Raw genomic sequence first — 19,373 nt, 5'->3', positions numbered from 1 at the left:
ATTGAAATGAGAACTCGTAATTTATGTTTTATGGAGAAAAGGATTTTAGAGATCAGATAGTTATTACAGAGCATTTTGAATTATATGCAGAACATTTTTTTAATTCTAATAAAAAAATTTTTGGAAAATATCTGAAATACTAGGAAATTAATTCTCAGTTTCATTAGATGTTTATGCTTTCAAAAGTATAACTTTATCTCCAAATTAAAATAGGTAAGTGACATTATACACACAGATTTGTTATGCCTGATTAACAATTATATCAGAGAGATCCATGTACATAAAAAGAAAAATCTAACTGAAAGGCCGCTGAGACTTAATTTAACAGGTAAAACTTTTTTTCTAAGTAGTATCTTGGGTTACTAAAGCCATTTCTTCTGTGTACACTGTGTTTCTTTGTAGAAAGTGGATTTTGAGTACCAGAACCACTATGGTATTAGAGCAAAAGTTAAAAACCATCATGTTGATGAACATCTCATGAAGTACCACACTGAACCTTCCACCACTTTCATTAAGATCCAGGTGGAAGATGTTGATGAGCCTCCTCTTTTCCTCCTTCCATATTATATATTTGAAATTTTTGAAGAAACCCCACAGGGATCATTTGTAGGCGTGGTGTCTGCCACAGACCCAGACAATAGGAAATCTCCTATCAGGTATGTTTGTAAAGTCAGTTTTGCATTAATAAATAAGTAAATATAAATTAGATTAAAAATAAAGTTGCATGCATTTTTTTTTTTAATTGAGAGGGAGTCTCACTCTGTCTTCTAGGCTGGAGTACAGTGGTGCAATCTCGGCTCACTGCCACCTCTGCTTCCCAGGTTCAAGCAATTCTTCAGCCTCAGCCTACCTAGTAGCTGGGACTATAGGCATGCGCCAGCACGCCCGGCTAATTTTTGTATTTTTAGTAGAGACGCGGTTTCATCATATTGTCCAGGCTGGTCTCAAACTCCTGGCCTCGTGATCCACCCACCTCGGCCTCTCAAAATGCTGGCATTACAGGCTTGAGCCACCGCCCCTAGCCTCCATGCAAATTTAAACAACGTTATATCTGTATCTATATTTCTGTATGTCTTAATTAATTTGTAACAATTTAAACAAATAAAATAGGGAACCTCAATGTCGGTTAAGATGCAGTAAAATTGGTGATTTCAAACACGTGCAAGAAAGAGGCAATTACCAATTAAAATTCAGTGCATTATATTCCCTCTTAATTGGGGAAAGGAGATAAGAGAAAAAAATTGTTTTTTTAAAATCCCCAATTAGAGCTGAAACAAAGCTGATCAAAATGTGGCTTATTTAAGGCAGGGCACGGTGGCTCACACCTGTAATCCCAGCACTTTGGGAGGCCGAGTTGAGTGGATCACGAGGTCAGGAGATCGAGACCATCCTGGCTAACATGAGAAACCCCGTCTCTACTAAAAATACAAAACAAAATTAGCCGGGCGTGGTGGCGGGCGCCTGTAGTCCCAGCTACTCGGGAGGCTGAGGCAGGAGAATGGCGTGAACCCGGGAGGCAGAGCTTGCAGTGAGCCAAGATCGTGCCACTGCATTCCAGCCTGGGCGACAGAGCGAGACTCCGTCTCAACCACAACTAAAAAGTGGCTTATTTAAATACTATTTACTTGAAATGATATTCAAAAATTGAGAAAGCTTTTATAACAGTGGTCCTCAACCTTTCTACCACCAGGAACCAGTTCGGTGGAAGACATTTTTTCCAAGGTCGGGGGCCGGGGGGTGAAGGGAAATGGTTTCAGAATAAAACTGTTCTGCCTCAGATTATCTGGCATTAGATTCTCATAAGGAGCTCTCAACCTAGATCCTTCACATGCACAGTTCACAACAGGGTTCATGCTCCTATGACAATCTAATGCTGCCGCGGATATGAGAAGAGGCGGAGCTCAGACAGTAAGGCTGGCTTGCCTGCCCTCACCTACAAGCCATGGACAGGTAGCAGTTCATGGCCTGGGGGGTTCAGAACCTGTGTTTTACATGATACCACTTAAAGGAGTTCAAAGGGTTAGAAATCTATTCTTGTAGTACAATTAAACAAATATTTGCCATCTATTAATATAGTCTGTTATTTCCAGTTACTATGTTATAATTTATTTTCCTTTTGTTTTATTTTTTTGTTTGTTTGTTTCAGTAATTGAGGTATAGTCTGGTTGGGCATAAAAAACCAAAACTTATTACGTAATGTTTTCTCCAACACCTTTCCTTACTCACCTATTTTCCATAAACCTTCATGTATTAATTAAAATGCTGGCTACTGCTTGGCTCTGTGAAGGTCTTGAAGTAGCTCGATGAAAAAGGTCAATTTAATTTTTGATACCAAGAAATGTTCCCACTTTTCCATTATAATTCCAGTTCATAAAACGTTGCCTTCTGATACGCATATATAGTTGTTAATTAGTCATAGAGATTTTAGTGATTGTATAAGTGCATATCAATTATTTACTTTAAAAAATATATCTATATACCTATTCATTGTTCTTCAGGGAACACTAAATAATATGGAATGTTAAAAAATGCTTTGATGATTAAGATATTCAATATGTTATCATTTATAATAATAAAGTATTGAAAACTGTTAATTTTAGGAATACAAGTGAATAAATTATAATTCATGATGCTTGTGATGCATAGATAGTACCACTGCATACATTTTAAAGCTCAATAATACACAATGAAGAATTGCATGCTTACTACATGTGAAAATGCTACATATGTATGAAGAAAAACCTAAGATGCAACCAAATATTAAGAGGTTTTATATTTTATAGTATCACCATTGGTGTCTACTTACTTCTATCTGAAAATATTTTAGGTAATGACTTCCACCTTTATACTGGCAATTATTACTTTTTAAAATAACTTGTATCCATCAAAAAAACATGTTTTAATGATTTGACAGATGTCCTTTCATTTAAAAGTGGCTTTTAAATAATACTGCTTTTCATACATATGTTAGGATCACTGAGGATACAGTAGTTTTTGTTGTTGATATTGTTGATTTTTTTCCATATGATATAGCTTGATTTAACAAACATTCAAAATACATCATAAAAACAAAATCAGATGCTTACGAAAATATCCACTTCAGCACATTTCAGGAGGCTTCTTTTTGGTTTTCTTTATTTATCTCTTTTTTTCTTTGTAAGCAAAAGATCCCCAAAATGTTTGAACATAAAATGCAAAATGATTTCAATTTGAGTTTTAATTTGATAATATCTCTTCTTTAATACTCACTGCATGGTAAGAGCTATGAAAACCAGAAGAAATATTAGGATATTGTATTTTAGCCTTAGGGATGTTTCATTGTTGTGGGAGAAACACTAACACATATTAAACATAGTAAATTAGCCCCAATTCATTAAACTCATATTAGTTTTTCCTACTGAGTAAGAATCACCTGCTGTTTCTGTAAAGCATGGAAATTCCCAAACTCAGTTTCATCAAGTCTTGGCTGGGATAAATAAACTGGTTTAACAAAATATTCTTGCTGTAGTTGAGGTTATAAAAGCTTGAGGAGCAAGATCTACCTTTATGTGAATTATAATAACAAACCATATGTCAATTTAAAAAAAATGAGGCACAGAAATGATGGAAAAATTTAATATTTAGACTTGAAAGTGAGATGATAGAATTGTTTTAAGGAGCCTTGTATGGTAAAAATTAGAGGAATCCAAACAATCTGTAATAAAATTACTACCATAAAATTATTAAGAACTTCATAAGAAATTATTCTTAAAATTTTTATTTCATCACTAAGACTATGTATTATTTCAGAAGTCTAAATTTTTATGTCCCTCAAAATTTATATTTGAAATCTGAAACGCCAATGAAATGGTATCACAAGGTGGGTTCCATTTTGAAATTCTAAATCTCAATGAAATGGTATTAGGTGGGTACGAGAAGGTGGGTCTTATAAGGAATCAAGTCACACGGGTGGAGCCCTAATGAATGGGATTAGTGCCCTTAAAGGGGAACCCAGATAGCTCTCTCAAGCCTCTCTCTGGCTGTGAGGACACAGAAGTCAGCAGTATGCAACTGAAAGAGGGCTCTTGTCAGAAGCCAATCATGCTGGCATCATAATCTCATACTTCCAGCCTCTAGAAATATGACAAATAAATATCAGTTGTTTATAAGCTGCCCAGTCTATGGTAATTTTTAATAGCTGTCTGTGATGACTAAGACAATTGCCTTATTCTTTTGGACTTCAGATATAGAGATTACTCTTTTGGTATCAATGGGTATGGTTTACTTTTTGGACATTATTGAAGTTTCCTTTCAAATTAAGCCTAAAGTCAAACTTTGAAACATTTTGTAAGTATGAGAAAGATGGTGTATTATTTCCTGTTAGAAAAAAAAAGAGCAAATAAAAAGCAAAGCAAGCAGGAAAAAAAGGAAATAAAAAGATTAGATCACAAGCAGTGAAACTGAAAGCAACGGAGTAATATAATGAAGCCAATAGCAGATTCTTTCAAAATATTGCTAAAGTTTATTAATCTCTATTGAGAAAGACCAAGGGGCAAACAGAGAGAGACAAAGAAGACAAAAATTATTATTATCAGAAGTGAAAAAGGGAGCACACATATTGATCCCACAGACATTAAAAAGATTATAGATCAAATCAATTGTCAAGTGTTTTGTCACAAAATTAGAAATAAATGTCAAGATGGAAGAAAAAAAAAAAAGATTATAGGGACTACTTCGAACAATTCTATGCCTATACATTTAGAGGAAGTTCTTGACAGAATCCACTAAATTTATATTAAAAGATAAATAACCTTAGCATACACACACACACACATATATATACATTTACAAACAACCATATATGTACAACCTCATAAATATGTATACATACACATGCATACACACAAGCATATATATACCACCAAAAAGTCAGTTAAAAAGCTTCATAAAAACTAAGAGCAGTTCCAGTAAAAATTGATGCCACTGATAAATTCTACCATATGTAACAAGCAAAGAAAACTACAGATCAATATCCCTCATGAACAAATATGAAAATTCTTTACAATAATAATCACTTGAGCTGTTTGTGAAAAGGAAAGTATATCCTTATCAACTGGAGTGCACCCAGGAATGCAAGGATATGTCTATATGTGAAAATATTTGCATATATACCACCATATTGACAGATTAAAAAAGAAAAGCCATATAACATCTCAATAGACAAAGAAAAAACATTTGACAATATTCAAAATTAACTTATTATAAAAGCTATCAGCACAATCAGCACAATATGAATAGAAGATTCTTAGATACAGAGTATCTACAAAAGAATGCAGCTAATGTTATACTTAATTATGAAATATTATGTGCTTTTTCCCTAAAATTGGAAACAAAGTAGGAATGTACTCTTTCACTAGTCCAAATCTATAATATTGGAAGTCCTGTCCATGCAGTAAGTGAGAAAAAGAAATAAAAACACACAAGCTGGAGAGAAATAATGTAGTTTTCTTTATTTGCAGGTGACTTGATTATTGCCTAGATAATTCCATGAAATTCACAAAAATGCCCAGTAATAAGTGAGTTTATCAAGGCAGAAAGATACAAGATTATTATAAATTAAACTTATATTGACCACAACACCTAGCAATCCCTCTTCCAAGCATTTACCCGGGAATAAAGGAAACTTTGTGTTTTGGGTTGAATTGTGTCCCAAAGAGACATGTTGAGTCCTAACATCCAGTACACACAAATGTGGCCTTGTTAAGAAATAGAGTAATTGTGGAGGTAAATAGTTAAGATAAGGTCATAAACTGAGCAGGTATGTTTTTAATTCAAAATGACTGGTGTCCTCATAAGAAGACAGACACTGGGAGAGGACCGCCATGTGACAACCGAAGCAGAGATCAGAGCGTTGCCTCTACAAGTGGAAGACTAGCAAGGACTGCCAGAAATCACTGGAAGCTAGAAACGGGAAGGAAGGATTCACCTCTACCGGCTTCAAAGGAAGCATGACCCTGTTGATACTTTGATTGTGATAAATATAATAGAGTTAATTTATTGTTTTCAGCCACCCAGTTTGTGGTGTTTTGTTGCAGCAGGCCTAGAAAATGTATTAACTTATTTTGACATGAAAACCTGTATGCAAGCATTTACGGCAGCTTTACACATGATCTCCAATAACTGGAATTGACTCAAATATCCTTCAATAGGTGAATGGATTAAAAAAAAAAACAAACAAAAATAAACCCTGTGGTACCTAAACTAAAAAGATATGACAAAAGAAAGGAGGGTGATAAAATTGTTCTGTGTCACTATGTGAAGGTGGACACATGACTATTCATTTGTCCAAGTTCACAGAATTCTCCATGATATAGAGTAAAATACTAAATAGTGTAAACTCTGGAAAAAAATCAAACAGAACTTTCGAGATATTCCCAAAATTGAAGGCAAACTATTGCAAATGTAGTTTATTATATTATAGACAAATAACATAATCAAAACGAGAGGAATTAGGAAAATACAACCTAAGTAATTTTGGAAGAGAGTATTTCAATTCTAAATCTAGAGACAAAATAATGGCTATTCAGAAGAAATGTACTCTACATACTGAATATATTTTTTACATGGATACTATTTAGGGATTGCAGTGTTACTCTACATGTATATTGGGATTGAACACATAAGTAAATATGCTGTAGATAGTAAGACTAAGATGCATTATTGTCAAAAGAAATGAATACAAATAAAAAATGAGAAAAGTTACATGAAGGTGTCGCACTGGATTGAAATCTGAGGTATGATGCAGGAATGCCTTCTTAATATATATACAGACAGAAGGAATTATATGGAAATAAATATAGATGTGTTTGTACGCATGGGTATACATACATATATTTCCTGTTGATGTCTACTCAAAGGACCTAAAAACAATGAAACTCAAGAAGCAATGGGAACTCTTAATACCTAGATCTTGCTTTCTAATACTACTCTCCAATCAAAGATGCTGCAACTCATCTGATAACTGGAATGCAGAGCTGTTGTAAGGAAAAGACAAGATCATCCTGGAGCATCTTGTGTTTACAGAAAGAAAGTATTCAAAAATGTTAACATTATTCATCTACGGATACTGAAAATTAGTGGATAAATGTTTGAGAAACCAGAACATTTTAAAATAGTTTCCTGAGATCCTTATGAATTACAAAAGAAAAAAATAGCAATTTTACCCCAGAGAAATGGGGTCGCCATCACCTAATCGAGTTCTCAATGTTAATATCACCATTCATGAGATACGATGAACATCATGTTCCCCTGATATGATAGCCTAAGAAAGTATATCATGTCTGTGTTATTCCTGCCAAAAATATGTAACCTTAGTCTAATCATGAGAAAGCATCAGACAAACCCAAATTGAGAGACGCTCTATAAAATAATTGACCAATACTCTTCAATAGCATCAAGGTCTTGAGAGACAAGAACATTGAGGAATTGTGGAGGAGACTAACGACACAAGAAAATGAAAGGCAATATTGGATTCTAGATTGGATTGTAAAAGAAAAAATATGAGTGAAAAAAAAACAGTGAAATCCAACTATAGTTTGTAGTTTGATTAATTACATTATAGCGATTAATTTATTTAGAAGATTAAAGTTTTATATAAGATTTTAACATTAGAAAAAGCTGAGTGAAGAGCATGTAGAAATGCTGTGTGCTATTTTCGCAACATTTCTGTAAGTTCAAAATTATTTTAAAATATTTTTAATTGGATTAGTGGGAAAATTCCAAATTTTAAATTTTGCTGAGGTGATGATGGTACATATCTAAATAAGTCAACTGTTTACATATTTATGAATTTTCTGATGTTTGTCTCCCTAGTTTAAAAATGGGAAAAAATATATATGTATTTTACATATATGTAAAATTTAACTAAAACTTACCTCAAAGCCAAACAAATTTTGTCCAGTGAAGGTGGAGTGGGGGGAAAGAAAATTTACATAACGAGAATTTGTGGTTCTAAAAGGGGTTAAGAAAAATGATACATATTACACATCACTGCTTATATCACATCCTAGAGGGGCTACTATATTTTTATTTCTGTTTTAATTAATTAATGGGACCTGAACCAATTTATTGTTTATGTGGCTCTTCTTCCTAAATTCTAACAGATGCGAATTAAACTATTAAAGACTATAACATCCTATCAAACTTTAAATGGGCTTTATGTGAAATGAAATTTTACAGAAATAGGATTAGATGTTTAATTCAAAATAACAACTGTTAAAACACTATATAATTTTGCCAACAAATCTATTAAGTGTGAAAGGCAACCACTTGGGGATATTTAGGGAAAATACTTATAAATATTTTAAATGGAGTACAGTTAAAACTGAACTCCTCTAAAGCGTAATTCTTCATAATTTCTGTTGAATCCTTATCTGAATACCAAGCTATAAAGTAGTATAATGTTTTTGGAAATACTTGAACTCAAAATTAAAATATTCTCATCTTTGCCATATAATTATGGTAAACTTCATTGATGTCTCATCAAAGTCTTCAGGAATATACATGCAATGAGAAGCCATTATTGAACCCTAGTTATTATTGCTCTTTAATTTTTATTATTAATTGTTTCCACGTAGATAAGACATGCTGAGTATTTCAAAGTCTTCTTTCATTGTGAATGTGGAGATCATTTTTCAGTTTTTTTTTTTTAATGGGAGAAATTTGTAACTTGGCTTTGTTCCATGCACAATCTAAAAGCACATTAGAACTACTATATTTTACTTTTGTTTTATATGTGTGTATATACATATGTGTGTATATACATACATATGTATTTATAATATTTATATTTATATAATAATATTTATAATATATGTAATATATAATAAAACAGATATGTATCACATATTACATATATTATATATGCATAAAACATATATGTATTATATATTACATATATTCTATATGTAATATAGAATAAAGCATATATGTATTAAATATTACATATATGTTATACATGTAATAAAATATGTAATGTGTTATAAAATGTAAAATATATGTCATACAAGGTATTATATATATGTTTTACATTTTATATATACATGTATATATATAAGTATATATATATGTATATATAAAAATATATATATATAAAATCTTTTGGATTCCTGATTCCAGATTCCAGATTTCAGAAGTCTTTCAGGTTTCCCAAAAGAATTAAAATTCTATCTACTATATAGACTTTACTTTTTATCAAATTTACTTTTTAAACAAACAAAAACATTTGTTAAATATCAAGTCAAGTAGTTGTAGTAAAATGAACAGATTCACAAGCAACACCTGTGACATAGGAAAGAGATCAATACTCGTCTAGGCTGAAGATATATTTTAATTTATTTGATAGGAAAAAAAAGATTCACAATCATTAATTTTAGATTTAGCATCCATCAATTTAAATCTAAAGTCATGTTACATTTTTTTTTTCTATCTCCACTGAGTTGAATCTTAAATACAGGAATATACTGTTTTAAAAGTTGTTCGGTATTATATATTGGCTATGTTGAGCCATGCATTGAGAGCATGTAGAGCATGTAGAGCATGCATTGAATAAGATGTCTTATTGCTTAAAGAGTATTATCTAACACTGTTATGTAGATAGAATAAAAACATTAAGGTATACTTTCCTTTTGGTTCAGGTATTCTATTACTAGGAGCAAAGTGTTCAATATCGATGATAATGGTACAATCACTACAACTAACTCACTGGATCGTGAAATCAGTGCTTGGTACAACCTAAGTATTACAGCCACAGAAAAATGTAAGTACTCATTTGAAATCCAATACAGTTGTTTGCCATATTTTGTAAATAATTACACAATTTCTACACATGGGGACGAAGCTACTTTAAAATGTTGTTGGAATTATTTAAATGACATTCAATGTAAATGTGTGTACTTGTGTATTTTATTAGTTTTTATTTATATGCTTACCACTAAATACCTTCTAAGCTGTTATTTTCTAATTATAACAGTAAATAATTTTTCATACAAGAATAAATTGAGGAAACAACAAAATACAAATGAAATTCACCTGAAATTCTGCTTGTTTATTTAGGTGGATGATTTCGTTTTCAGGTTGTAAATTATTCTGATTTACCACTTGGATATTGTCCTTAAAATTATGAATCCGTTATTCATACAATTATATTTATTAAAGCTTAAAGAAATAAATATAACACAATATAAAATATCAAAGTCATTTCTATTACTTAGTCAATAGATTTAGAATTGTAAAGTATTAAAATTACAAATATAAAATATTCTCAGATGCATCTTTTCTTATAGCTGATTTTACATAGAATTTTAATAATCGTGTTTCCTTTCTTCACTCTTTGTTGAGGCAGGGAGCATATATTTCTCTTTTCCTTACTTTGTTAGGCAGATGGCAGATGATATGGTGGAGTGGAAGGCATCTCCCCATATGTTTTGCGATACAATGAACAGTTCTATGGAAACACTGTAGGAGAGCTTGAATCTGGGTTTTCAAGGTTCCATTTAACTAAACCATAAAAGGAGGCAAGTGTTACAATGGAATAAATTCCCGCTGCAACAGAGGAAATGTCAAGGCTTCTCGTGTCAGAAAATGCAAAGATGTTTATTTTAAATGCAGCTTTTATTCATTGTATATTTCTGAGAACAATTTTTTTTTTTCATTTTAAGGAAAAACTTGTTGGAACAAGCTTTATAAAAGCTTGGATAACAAGCTTGGATAATAAGCTTTCATTTCGGATAACAGATTTTCATTTTTTTTTCTTTCTCTAACATTTTTAAAAATTCTACATCATTAAGCCCATTTTAGATCTATTTGGGGAAAATATGTGTAACTGCCATTTTTTTACTACTATGAAATCAATACTGAACCAAAAATAATTAGGCTTGACCATTTAAGCTTCAATAGCAATATAAACAAACCACCTACCGGTGTAAAACAGGGCATTACATAAAACTGTTTTAAAAATCATCTAGCTGCATTTGCTAACTACCTTGAAAAGCTTTCACCATAGCAATTATACTGATTATAGGAAAGAGATGTTCCATTTTAACATTTTTTTTCCAGCAAATGAAGTTCGTTGTGCTTAGTCTCTTTTCTGGAAAGCTTCCCAAATTAAGCACAATGCTATTTATCAGTATGCCAGCTAAGTGAATGAAACTACTAACTATTTTAAGGTGAAGCTGTGAAGTTTTATATACATTTTGTAGAGTAATACCAAAGGTTTAATTTGAACTTAATTTCAAGCAAAGTTTAGGAACACAAAGATAAAAACATTATTAATTTTTTATTAATTTTCTGTCAGTTTATTCACAACTGAATTACGTTATACAATTTAATTATTTAAGCAAAAAGATATTCTGTGATGATGTATGTGCTAAAACCTAACAAATATGAACCTTAATATTCTGGTTAATTTCTTCTTGAAATCTTTAGAAATATCTTTTCATTTTTAAATGTTCCATTAATTTATTTTCATCCTAAATGTCACACAATGGAGAAAAGTCTCAAAATGATAAATACTAATAGTTGCTGTATTTCTTAAAGGCATGGATGTGTGTGTGTGTGTGTGTGTGTGTGTGTGTAATAAATCCTAGAAATTTTAATTTTTAGTTAATTGAAAATTACAATTTCTATCTTAATTGTAACTGTTACTGTTGGGAAAATACAATTATAAGCAAAATCTCATCCCAGCCCAGAAAACCTCTCCTCAAAGGTAGACCAGAGAGAAAAATTTTATTACTGGAAAGCATTAAAACACAATGTGATATGCATCATAGGAAATCTAAGAGATTGCCAAAATGGAAAGAAATCTCACCTTTTTATGTAGCCAAGCAGATGCAATCCATTATATACATGTTCTCAAGTTAAATGTTATCTAGATATTCAAGTATGAGGACTTAGCACTTATTTGTCACATAGAATTCATTCTATATTCACTGGGTAGTTGGAGTGACCGCCCGTATTTGCTAAGTGGTTTTATCCAAAGGACAACTTAACTTTTCATGTCTTTATGACAAGAGGTAGTTCCACAACTTAGAACAAGATCGTTGCTAAAATGAGTCTCCTATCCTTCCCCACATCTAGGATATAGGAATGCTGTATTCCTTGAAGATTACATTTCAAAGAGATGGTCACCATTACTTGAGAAATACAATCCTGGATCCTAAAGCTTCCAAGGAACTTATTGAACTTTTCAAAGATTTCCATACACTTCAAAGGGACAAAGAAAAAACTTACATACAAAGCTTTTTTTCCTCTTTCTCTCTCTCTTTCTGTGTTTGTGTGTGTGTGTGTGTGTGTGTGTGTGTGTGTGTGTGTGTGTATGAATGCTCTGAGAAAAGGAAGGAAAGAAAAAATATTTTCCCTTGCTTTCAACAAGTACCAGGCCTCTGATTTTTAATTTGTTTTGTTCTTTCAAATTATCATTACAAATAGTACATATATTTTAAATAAAAACACTAAGACAAACTAAAGAATCCCACCCCATACCCTTTAATTGTATGCACCTTTCCCATAGTTTTTTTTGTTTGTTTGTTTGTTTGTGTTTTTTTTTGTTGTTGTTGTTGTTTTTTTTAAGAGAAAGAGAGGCCCTGTATGATGACTTAAGCCTGTAATTCCAGCACTTTAGGAGGCCAAGGTGGGTGGATAACCTGAGGTCAGGAGTTCGCGACCACCGTGGCCAACATGGCAAAAGCCTGTCTCTACTAAAAATACAAAAATTAGCCAGTCCTCGTGGCATGTGCCTGTAGTTTCAGCTACTAGGGAGGCTGAGGCAGCAGAATCGCTTGAGCCTAGGAGGTGGAGGTTGCAGTGAGCTGGGATCCTGCCACTGCACTATAGCCTGAGAGAGAGAAAGATTAAAAACAATAAACCTATACAATATAATAGCTGCAACTTACTTTTTTCAGTTCACAAAATACATGTCTGGTTAGTAGATACAACAAAACAATAATATTTAACATTCATTGTTCAGTTATGTGCTAAGTACTCTTAATTGCCTTATGTATATTAACCAATTTATGTAATTGCTTCATGTAATTTATGTAATTGCTTTATGTACATGTTTAATCTTAACAACAACCCTATAAGGCAGGTACTACTATCACACCCATTTTTCAGAATGCCAACTGAGGCACTCTGGTTAAGTATTTTTCTCAAATTGAGAAACAAGTTTCAAACTCAAGTCATCCAGTTTTAGAGCTCACAATAAAAATGTGTTACATTGACTCTTTTATCTGAGACAGGGTTTCACTCTGTAGCCCAAGCTGGAGTGCAGTAGCCCGATCACAGCTCACTGCTGCCACAACCTCCTGCTCAAGCGATTCTCCCACCTCAGCCTCCCAAGTAGCTGAGACTACAATGTACACTACCACACTCAGCTAATTTTCTGGATTTTTAGCAGAGACGAGGTCTCACTACATTGCTCAGGCTGGTCTCAAACTCCTGAGTTCAAGTTATCCTCCTGCCTTGGCTTCCAAAGCACTGGGATTTAGAGGTGTGAGTTACCATGCTTGGCCAGACTCACACATTTTTAATAAATCCACATAATATCATAGTTCAGTTGTAATTTATTCTCCCCAATTCTTTTTTGTTGTACATTTGAGTCGTTTATACAATTTGGATGTGATGCAAATAACTCTGGAATGTATTTAATTGGATCATTTACTCAAATACCGATACCTTAGACTGTAGCTTAAGTTTAACAGATTGAGTCACAGATATGTGTAGTTTAAATTTCATTATCCATTGCTAGAGTCGGTTTACATGTTATTTTTCAGCACTCAGCTATCACTGGGTGCTGTTTTATCACATATGACACAAATGACATGTGCTAAACCATCATTCTTCTTACCTCTGGTTAGAGGCTGTGTGAACATTATGATAGCGCAGTGTGTCTCCACTGCAGGCCATTTGGCTCAACACTTCTGCCCCCAATTTCAACCATGGCACATTGACAATGTCTGAACACAGTCTGGATTGATACACTGGGGTGGGAGGGATGCTGCAGACATTCGGGGAATAGAAGTCAGGGATGCCGCTAAGCATCCTACAATGCACAGGAGAATCTCCCAAAACTAAGAATTATCCAGTCTAAAATATTAATAGTGACAGCAGTGAGAAAGTCTGCTATAAGATAAATCGAATTTTCTCTCCTGTGAATTCCTAGTTCATATTTTTTTCTGAAATGTCTTTTTTTATATCAGTTTGAAGGATTTAAATGTTTTAACCACAATTTTCTCTCATGTTTTTTGGATTTCTTGGCTCACTTAGAAATTCTTCTCAATTCGATGTTTTTATAAAAACTTTATTTAGATTTTATCATAACTATTTTACTTTAAAATATATTTAGATTCTAATTATTTCTTTTTAAAAGCTACGCTCTAAATTTCAATGGTTCACAGAATTATTTTTTTGTTATAGCACTGCAGCTATAACCTTACACAAGTAATTTAACTGTAATTTTTGAAACTAAATGGTTTCTCAATTTTTTATCAGTAAAATTGGGGGGGATAATAATCCATATATTGATCAAGATTAAATAAGTTAATACAAAACTTTAAATGGTTCCTGGACTCTTGCAAGCTCTCCGTATACCCTTATTTTACTTTATCTTTTTACTACTTTTTCTCATCACTTATTACAGCCCATGGCAAGTACAATGCACCCAATAAATATTGCTTGGTTTGAATATATTGATCACAGAATTTTTTTCTAGGCTCTATTGTTGATGAATAGGTGAATCATATAGATATCCTGTCCTCAGATTGCTTTTTTCAAGTAAAATAAAAATATACCACATAGCCTCTAATGTAATTTTAATGATGTCTCTTCTAAAGACATATTAAAATATGTTAGATTTTTATGATATATTTTCAAATTGCAGACAATATAGAACAGATCTCTTCGATCCCAGTGTATGTGCAAGTTCTTAACATCAATGATCATGCTCCTGAGTTCTCTCAATACTATGAGACTTATGTTTGTGAAAATGCAGGCTCTGGTCAGGTAAGAACTCATTATAAATTACAAAGTCTAAACAATTTATCATTGTTTCATAATATGAAATTTCTTCATATATTATGCAATATTGTTATATAATAGATATCATTAACATCTTTAATATTCATATATTATAATTTATATAATTATTGTAATTCTATATTATATTATATTATATTCAATATATACAGCTTATATATATAAATTAAGCTTTATAATATATAATAATTTTTGTTATGCATTCATCTTATTTTGAAACATCAAAAAATTAATTTTATTCTATATTAATTACATGCTTTTATGTTGTGAGCTTAGTATAATAATATTTTATTTTAAATTTTAAAAACATGCAAATTTCAAGTTTTCTACTTTCAAATTCCTCAAATGTTTTAAAAAATCTGCTAACGATAGTGATTCAGTAGTTTACTTTTATATTATATTCATTATTCAGTAGTTCATTTATACTTTGCCAATACAATTAAGAAAAAAATTAATTCTATAGATTAAATAGTCACATTTAAGTTTCTTTTTTTTTATATTCATCATGCAGGTACAGGTAAAATGAGATATAAGCATAAACATATGGAGGGAAAATACGCCAGAATGTTTTTTCGTAGTGTTTAATCGCTATGCCAGGTATAGCAACACAAATAAAACTGAGTTTTGTACAAATTACTAGATATGTAAACACTTACGAGAACATATTCATTTTGAAATACATTATCATTACCTCACAATTTATTTCACACACTTTCTTATCTGCTGCTCACTTTTTTATTTGTAAAATGTGAAACTTAAATTAGAATGTTATTTGTGTACTTCTAAGTTCCAGTACATAATAAACTAACATAATTATGAGGTTTCTTAGAGAACATAGAAGACTATTAAATACCATAGACTGTTTATCTTTAAAAAATGTCCACTAATGTTCGAAAATTTTAGTCTAGTGTTCATGATACTAAATAGGTATACAGACACTATCAACTCAATTATTCTAAGTAGCTTTGAATTTATCAACAAATCTAGTCAGGGACCATTTGGATTTTACAAAAGCAGAAATTATATTTCTCTTTCAATAAATGTTAGTAGCCAAAGTTATATTTGATCTTCAATTTCCTACTATGTTGAGGAATAGGCATATCTTAAGAAATAGGTACATCTTAACTGTTACTGATTGTTAAACTGCAACATAGTGAAAATTGTAAATATTTCTTGAAATGACTGTGAATTTCATTAAACTATGTGTATTTTTGAATGTGATTTCACTGGAAATAATGATCAAATCTTACCTATAAATATTTTCCAAAATGTTTTTGAAAACAGTAATAGAACTGTTATAAATATACAAGTGACTTTAAAAATTTAAAGCACTCATTTCTAATGGGTTAGAACCCAAGGATTTGGGGAAAGTAAAAGGTGGATATAAAAATTTCAGAGGCTTTCTGTTGTGTTGCACTTTCCCTAGAACCAAAATTGAACTATTTTAGAAATGTATAGACATACAGCATAGGGTAAAAGAGATCACAAAAACAGAATGAACATGAACTTGGACCCATGGCTTCTGCAGAAATTCAGCTTAGACATTTTTCTTCAAACCTGGCACTATAAGTAGATTATATATTTAGAAATTGGACATATCTAATGTTCTCAAGAATTTCAAACACATCTGGTTACTTAGACACATTGACAAATAGAACAAGCAACTTTTAAATAATAACATGTAAATCTAATAAATGATACTTTAAATGTGGCACACCAGTTTTCTTAAAATACAAATAATTTTTGAAATGATGAATTTTATAATTTTCTAATAAATATATATTAAATTTACATATTAGATGTAACATATTTCTAGAATTATTATATATAAAATTATGGTTTATATTTATTATGATTATATTTCATATTTCGAGTACTAGCATAGTAAATTATTTCATTCATTTCATGTACATATGAAGTGTACATATGAATGTATTTAGATTATCCATTTATTAGATAGCCTGTTTTAAGCTTAAAAAAATAGGTTTAATTTACTGCATCTTCTATACACCTATTTCTGTAAATGTCCCATGTGGTAAGTATGTTAACGGAACAAAGTTCTGTTTTATATGTATATATATATTGAGATGGAGCTTTGCTCTCGTTGGCCAGGCTGGAGTGAAGTGGTGTGATCTTGGCTCACTGCTACCTCCCTGTCTCGGGTTCAAGCGATTGGTTCTCCTGTCTCAGCCTCCCGAGTAGCTGAGATTACAGGCGCACACCACCACACCCGGCTAAATTTTTTTTTGTATTTTTAGTAGAGACGGGTTTTTGCCATTTTGGGCAGGCTGCTCTCAAACTCCTGACCTCGTGATCTGCCCGCCTCAGACTCCCAAAGTGCTAGGATTACAGGCATAAGCCACCACACCTGGCCGTTTCTGTTTAATATTTTTGTATTTTCCTCAATATATTACTAGATTTATGACAGCAGAGATTCTTGGTGATTTTATTCCATAGTTATATATGTATGCACATATAGTGATTATAATATGAAAAGTATTCAATTCATATGCTTTCAGAAAAATATATTTCACATGCAACCTGGAAAAACAATTTTATATGTTTTGTAAATATGAAAAAATAAGCAAAAATGACAATACTAACCATATGGATATAGTTCAAAATAGAATTACTAAGTAGTATTTGTTAGTTATACTAAAAAACTTAATATATATGTATACCTGAGTGCACCAATATATAATAGATATTTTTAAAAATTTATTTGTAATTCATTCAGTATTTAAGCTCACCATACACATATATATACATACATATATATATACACACACACCTATGTATATATATACACACACACCTATATATATATATATATATACATATTTATATATTCAGTAATAAAACTAATTCTTGGAAAATATCCCTGATTTTGAAGTTATCTTTATAACACTTATTCAAATATTACTGGACACATATACTCAATGAAAATAGAAATGAAACTAAAAGATGGTGTGCCAGTCCTCTTTTAAATATTTTTCAAAGTTGATGTAATACTTTGAGCAACACAATTTTAAAAAAGAATGATGAAATAGTGAAGATTTATTTCATTATTGTCATTCTTCACACAAACTTTCATTACACAGTCTTTCAAATTACATGTCTTTTAAATATATATGTGGAAAAAAACTTATGAGCAATGATGAAATAATTCTTTGGATGATGACATATCATGAAAATGTTTAAGACAAGTATCTTGATAATATTCAAGGCATTTAAAACACCATGTTACTAAGTTCCATAATGTATCCTAGATTTATAAAAGTGTCTACATACCCACATAGTCATTGAAGATATAATTTTTTAATTTGAAATAAGTTAATATTTGTTTATTCTTTGAAGTACCTCTATAACAACCACAAAAATGAAATAACATTATCTACAAACAGGTAGAAGTGATCCAAAGGAAACTCAAATGCTAATGTTTATTTCAATGTACTGTGAAAGTATTCTCAGTCTTAAGCTCTACTGAGGAAGAGAAATATCTATTGGGTGCAATGGCATAGAGTTTTTCTTGTGCCCTGCTTAAAGTATAAGTGTAAAGCTTTATGGAAAAAGCTATGAAATAAAATACTTTTTATAAATTTACATATATGTATACCATGCTTAAAAAGTTTAGTTAACTTAGGGAACTTTCTCAACATCATATAATGTAGCAACAGGTAAGCCGGAATTAAAATTTATGTCTGTCTCCAAGAATGATAGTGATTTTTACCCCATATTCCATGCTAATCATAAAGACTAGCTCTCTTTAGATTATGCGCACAATTAAAAATATGAAAAACAAGTTTTTCTGTTTCTGTATTCAAAAAGAATGCTATTTATGATCTTAAGGGCAAAAATAAAAGGAAGGTCAATTTGACTGATCCCAAACTCTTTCCTGGGATATGCACTCTTCAAACTCAAAATAAGGGACATTGGTCAGCCCTATTTCACAACTTCCCTTAAGGAGGAGTGTCACACATCATGAAATAATTATTTTGGGACATGCAGATGTCACTGTCAAATTCTGGAAGTCTGTCTCAGTCCTATAAGCATCTGAAAGAATGATACATGGCTACCTGTCATGTTCCTCCACTTAAATCCAAGGAGAAACCAACAATTTCCTCTCACCCTGCTGCATACATGACAGTTTACGAATTGAAATCAGTGGAAACATGGTTTACGTGCTGTCGATGTATATAACATTATTGTAGATACTTTCTCATATATTAAGATGCCTTGTTTTAATAATCCAGGAATTATGGCTATCACAAACACAAGACTGTTGTGTTTCCTCCAATGTTGAT

At 31.5% G+C, this 19,373-nt stretch overlaps 1 protein-coding gene across 6 annotated transcripts in view; it reads left to right on the top strand.

Moving 5' to 3' along the window:
• The window catches only part of CDH19 (cadherin 19), a 104,381-nt gene that overhangs the window by 60,433 nt on the left and 24,575 nt on the right, over positions 1 to 19,373 (top strand). For all 6 annotated transcript variants that reach the window (XM_063653802.1, XM_063653797.1, XM_063653799.1 and 3 more), the window contains exons 7-9: positions 403 to 656; positions 9,675 to 9,796; positions 14,915 to 15,036. In XM_063653802.1, coding sequence (XP_063509872.1) covers positions 403 to 656; positions 9,675 to 9,796; positions 14,915 to 15,036 — 498 coding nt within the window. The remainder of the gene's footprint in view (positions 1 to 402; positions 657 to 9,674; positions 9,797 to 14,914; positions 15,037 to 19,373) is intronic.

Source organism: Pongo pygmaeus, chromosome 17 (genome assembly GCF_028885625.2).
Source record: "Pongo pygmaeus isolate AG05252 chromosome 17, NHGRI_mPonPyg2-v2.0_pri, whole genome shotgun sequence".
NCBI lineage: Eukaryota > Metazoa > Chordata > Mammalia > Primates > Hominidae > Pongo > Pongo pygmaeus.
This window is presented reverse-complemented; position numbering and strand designations above follow the sequence as displayed.